The sequence below is a fragment of the Mus caroli genome, chromosome 11 (genome assembly GCF_900094665.2).
Source record: "Mus caroli chromosome 11, CAROLI_EIJ_v1.1, whole genome shotgun sequence".
In the NCBI taxonomy this organism is placed as follows: Eukaryota; Metazoa; Chordata; class Mammalia; order Rodentia; family Muridae; genus Mus; species Mus caroli.
The window spans coordinates 92,616,077-92,621,053 of NC_034580.1; the positions used below are offsets into that span (position 1 = coordinate 92,616,077).

The following is a 4,977-nucleotide window of genomic DNA, read 5'->3' on the forward strand; positions in this document are numbered from 1 at the left end:
CTTCTTCTTCTTCTTCTTCTTCTTCTTCTTCTTCTTCTTCTTCTTCCTCCTCCTCTCTCTCTCTCTCTCTCTCTCTCTCTCTCTCTCTCTCTCTCTCTGCAGGCACACACCCTTTCTCTGCCTCCCCCAATGCCCCTGGCCTCAACCCTTTGGGCCAGTGACCTGGCTTGAGAGCAACTTCCCAACAAACCTGCCTTTAATATATTCTAATCTGGCTTGAATTGACTCATTTCACTGGCTGAGAAATAACCTCTCACCCAGTACTTAGGAGGCCAAGGCAGGAGGATTTCTTTAAATTCGAGGCCAAGTTCCAGGAGAACAAGGGCTACACAGAGAAATCCCAATTTGAAAAACAAACAAACAAACAAAAGGAAAAAAGAAAGAAGCTTTGGGGCTGGAGAGACGGCTTGGTTAAGAGCAGTGTCTGCTCTTCCAGAGGACCCAGCACCCACATGGCAGCTCACACCTATTACAGTTATTTTATGGGATAGCTTGCGCTCCACTCTATCCCACATAGCTCCTGAGTAAAAGCCACAAGCTGTTTGCCCTCTACTGGGCAGATTCTGAGCTATTCTACCCTACATCCCAGCCATCAGCTCTGCGTTCCTTGCTGTTTGAGTCTCTCTCAGCTAGCTCTGCCCCATGTGTGTCCTCGGGGAGAATTTCTCCTGGCCACATACATGCTCCTGGTCCATCCTGTTCTCATGGCTACCTCCTCCTCTCTCCCCCTTCTCTGTTCCCTTCTCATGTTCTCTCTGAAGACCCTCACTCAATCCTAAGTCCCGCCTTCCTTTCCTTTCTGACCAGTCATAAGCTCCAGCCGTTTATTGACCAATCAGGGACTATTGGGGAACATTCTTTACAGCACATAGGTTAGTACAGTGCCCTGAGATCAGGTTACAGTCTGGATAGGGGTGCAGAACTCAGCTTCTGAATACACAGCATACAAGACTAACCCCAACACACATCGGTCTGTAACTCTTGTGGCACTCCTCTGACACTTTCACATAGATATACATGCAGACAAAACACCAATGCACATAAAATTAAAATAATTTATATATTGTAGTCAGAAGACTAATTAGTTCTTCCTCCTACCATGTCCATTCTGGGGATTAAACTCAGGCCAGAAAGAAAGTGTGGCAACAGACTGCAGTGGTGAGAGCCAGCAAGTGAGAAAGAGTAACCAGCAGAGCAGCCTTTCGATGAGTAATTATATTATTATTATTATTATTATTATATCATCACTGAAACTCTATAGACCAGGCTGGCCTTGAACTGCCTGCCTCTGCCTCCCAAGTGCTGGGACTAAAGGTGTATACCTATACCACACCACACCCAGATTATTATTATTATTTATTGAAACAGGCTCTCCCTATGCAGCCCTAGCTAGCCTAGAACTTGCTGTGTAGACCAAGTTGGCTTCAAACTCACAGAGGTACACCTGTTTCTGCCTCCTAAATGCTGGGATTAAAGGCAGGCACCACCCTCCCCAGCAAAGTTTGTTTTTTTGTTTGCTTGCTTGCTTGCTTTTGTGTGTGCTGGCTTCTCCATATGTGCACCACATGTATGTGCACCACATGTGTGGAATGCCCAGGGAAGCTAGAAAAGGGTGTCAGATCCCCCTGGAACCAGAGTTACAGGTAGGTGTGGGAACTGAACTCAGGTCTCCTGCAAGAACAGTGTTCACTCTTGACTATGGAGCTGTCTCTCCAGTCCCCTTGGTTAGGATATTCAAGATGAAACTTTCAAGCCACCAAGATCACTCGGTAGATAAACGCACTTGCCACCAAGCCAGACAATGTAAATCCAACTCCCAGGACCTAGAAGGTAGACGGAGAGAAGTGACCCTGTAAGCTGTCCTCTGATCGCCATGTGAGCCCTGTGGCACTCCCTCCCCTCATCAATAATTAGTAAGTAAAATAAAAGCGTAAACAAAAGGATCAGTAAGAGTAATTGTTAAAAACAAAAAAAGGTGAAGTTGGAAAGAGAAAGGCTTGAGGTCTTAAGCAGAAGGAAGTCTGGTGTGAGCGACTGTGATGTTTTACACTGAGGCCGTCAAGAGCAGAATGGGAAAACCTGTGCTGTCCCAAGCCTGGGAACCCTCCTACCCAACTAATTAGCCCAACCAGCTTGAAAAGGTCACATGAAGTCTGACTCCTCTCAATGGGTATGTCTGAAAACGCCTCCCTAGACACGGTGACTTCTGACATACAATGAGAGTGCTGGCTCAAGTATAAGACACATCTGTCAGTGTTGTGAATGGCTGGCTGCCCAAGCACCAGTAACTACCTCACTGTATGTGGTCATACTCTGGCCAGGTTAGTCCACAGGCTCAAGCTGGACTTCAGGTGTGTGGTGACCCTACTGGCCTCATCCACCCCTGGGTCTTGAAACATGTCTGGTGGAGGTGTCCTTCAGCCCACAGTTCTTTTCCCCGGGTAGTATGAGGGGAAGTGGAGAACTCTTCTGCGTGGAGAGGTTTCACTGACAGGCTCTGTCTTGAGATCAAAAAGGTGACTTGAGGAGCTGGAGAGATGGCTCAATGGTTAAGAGCACTGGCTGCTCTTCCAGAAGTCCTAAATTCTATTCCCAGCAACCACATGGTGGCTCACAACTATCTATAATGGGATCTGATGCCCTCTTCTGGTGTGTCTGAAGACAGCTACAGTGTACTCACATAAAATAAAATTAAAAAATTTAAATCTCAAAAATTAAAAAAAGAGTTCTTCAGCACTCGGGAGGCAGAGGCAGGTGGATTTCTGAGTTCGAGGCCAGCTTGGTCTACAAAGTGAGTTCCAGGACAGTCAGGGCTACACAGAGAAACCCTGTCTCGAAAAACCAAAAGAGAGAGAGAGAGAGAGAGAGAGAGAGAGAGTGAGAGAGAGTTCTTTTTTTAAAAAAGTTACTTGAACTATTTGTCCCAATGATACCTACTAGGAGGTCCTGAGGAGAAAGTGAACCTAAACTGAGATTTGGGCTGTCCCAGGACAGCCACATGGAGACCTCTGTGCACCAAAGCCACAGGCGCCCTAGGCCAGAAGAGGCAGTACGGGGGAAGAAAAGAGTAAGCTCTGGTTCACCTGAAAGACTGGGAGGTGCACAGAGGAGCCCAGAGGGAAGAATCTAAGTAGGGAAGAATCCAAGTAGGGAGAGGTTCTGCGACGACGTGGGGGTCGGGCAGGAAGCTCGCCCAGAGAGAGGGGACGCACACAGAGGCCAGCCACGCAGGACTGGGCGGAGGGGCGGCGTCGCGGGGGGCGGGCACGGGGCGGGGCGGCGCTGTCAGTGCAGGCAGCGAGCGGAATGCAGCGGCCGGAGGCCTGGCCACGTCCGCACCCGGGGGAGGGGGCCTCAGCCGCCCAAGCCGGGGGCGCAGCGCCGCCCACCCGAGCCACGGAACAGCGGGTAGGGAACACGGAGTGTGGGGTCCCGGGGCGGCAGGATGGGTGATCGGGGGCAACTGATTTGCCTCGGGCTCCTAAGCTGGGAACTTTGTGCCACCACTGCCCAACCCGGGAGAGGGAGCCCGGGCCCAGGAAGGGGAGAAAAAGTTTGTCCGGGAGCGCACGGGCGAGGAGGCCTGGCCTGAGTGGAGTGTCGCAGGAGGGACCGAAGTTCTGGGGAACTCGCTGCAGTCATAACCGACTTGGGTGGCCGGGATGGAAGCGAGATTCTGGCGGGACGAGGGAGGAGTGGGAGTGGCGAGGTGGTCTGGTTGGGTTCCCTTGCTCCAGGATGATGGCCGCGCGCATCTGGAACTGGGGGTCAGCTGGACACAAGAAGGCTCGTCGCCGCTGTTCCCCGGGCCTAGGTTCTGTGATACACTCCGACTTGGGCTCTGGAGCAGTCAGTGCATGACAGAACTTGGGCCCGGTAGGACTTTCTGCACCCAGCAGACTCAGCGCCCACTCCTCGGACCTGCAGTGGAACATCTGTCTGGGAGTGGAGTGGGCACCGGAAATGGTCCATGTGGCACTGGGTTGGGCTGGAACCAGCTGTGGACTGGGGATTAGCTGGTTCCATAGAGCCCTGACTCGGTGTCCACTTTGAGTCAGGGGTTCCTTTCCCTTGTCACTTTCAGGAACCTTCTCTCTACACCATCAAGGCTGTCTTCATCTTAGATAATGACGGGCGAAGGCTGCTGGCCAAGGTAACCCCTCCCCGCTGGAACCCCAAAGACAGTGCCATATGTCCAAGACAAGCAGTCCCCACCCAACCCATTTAACTCCACCTATAGGAGAAACTCTGCATTCTGGGTGGCAGAACAGCCCAGCTTAGATTCTCTAGAGGTCACTTTGTCCACACTATGCTTTATCAGTCTAACAGCGAGGGGCTGGGTGCATGAGTGGGGATCCCTTCGGTTTCTTTCTCATGTTCCCTGGCATGTCTTCTCCTTGTCCTTGTTCTGGCCAGCTGCATCCTTGGCGTGGGACGCTCCACCAAAGGGATCAGTGGATAGTTGAGCCTGGGACCTAGGGATCTGAGTTCCTAATCCGAGTAGACAAAGTCGCCTATGTGCTTTTGTATTTCAGCAAGGTAAACACGAAGGACTTAGCATAATAATGTAGCAGGATCAGGTGGGATTGGGGAGACCATCTAGTCTCCCTTTTTCACTTCACAGATGTAGAAAATGAAGTCTAGTGGCGCTAAGTAGGTTGCCTGAGGTCACAGGGTTAGTCTCACAATTGACACCAGGACTCAGGATTTAGATTTGAGGCTCAGGTAGTTTTCCTCAAACTCCCATTCAGTTATCTGGTATCCATCCTACATGGCCTGGGTGAGATGAGCTAAAACTACATTTGAAGCTAAGTTTCAGGGTAGACCAGATGACTCAGTGGGTAAGGATGCCAAACCTGACAGCTTGAGTTGGATCCTGAGTTCACATAGTTGAAAGAGGAGCAAATTCCTCTGGTTGTCCTCTAACCTCCATTCTTGCCCCTCTACAAAACACACACACACACACACACACACACA

At 50.8% G+C, this 4,977-nt stretch overlaps 1 protein-coding gene across 1 annotated transcript in view; it reads left to right on the forward strand.

Moving 5' to 3' along the window:
- The first annotated feature begins 3,282 nt into the window (after positions 1 to 3,282).
- Positions 3,283 to 4,977, forward strand: part of Copz2 (coatomer protein complex subunit zeta 2) — an 11,939-nt gene continuing 10,244 nt past the window's right edge. The window contains exons 1-2 of the mRNA XM_021177339.2: positions 3,283 to 3,408; positions 4,085 to 4,153. Of these exons, the coding sequence (XP_021032998.1) occupies positions 3,307 to 3,408; positions 4,085 to 4,153 (171 nt within the window). The 5' untranslated portion in view covers positions 3,283 to 3,306. The remainder of the gene's footprint in view (positions 3,409 to 4,084; positions 4,154 to 4,977) is intronic.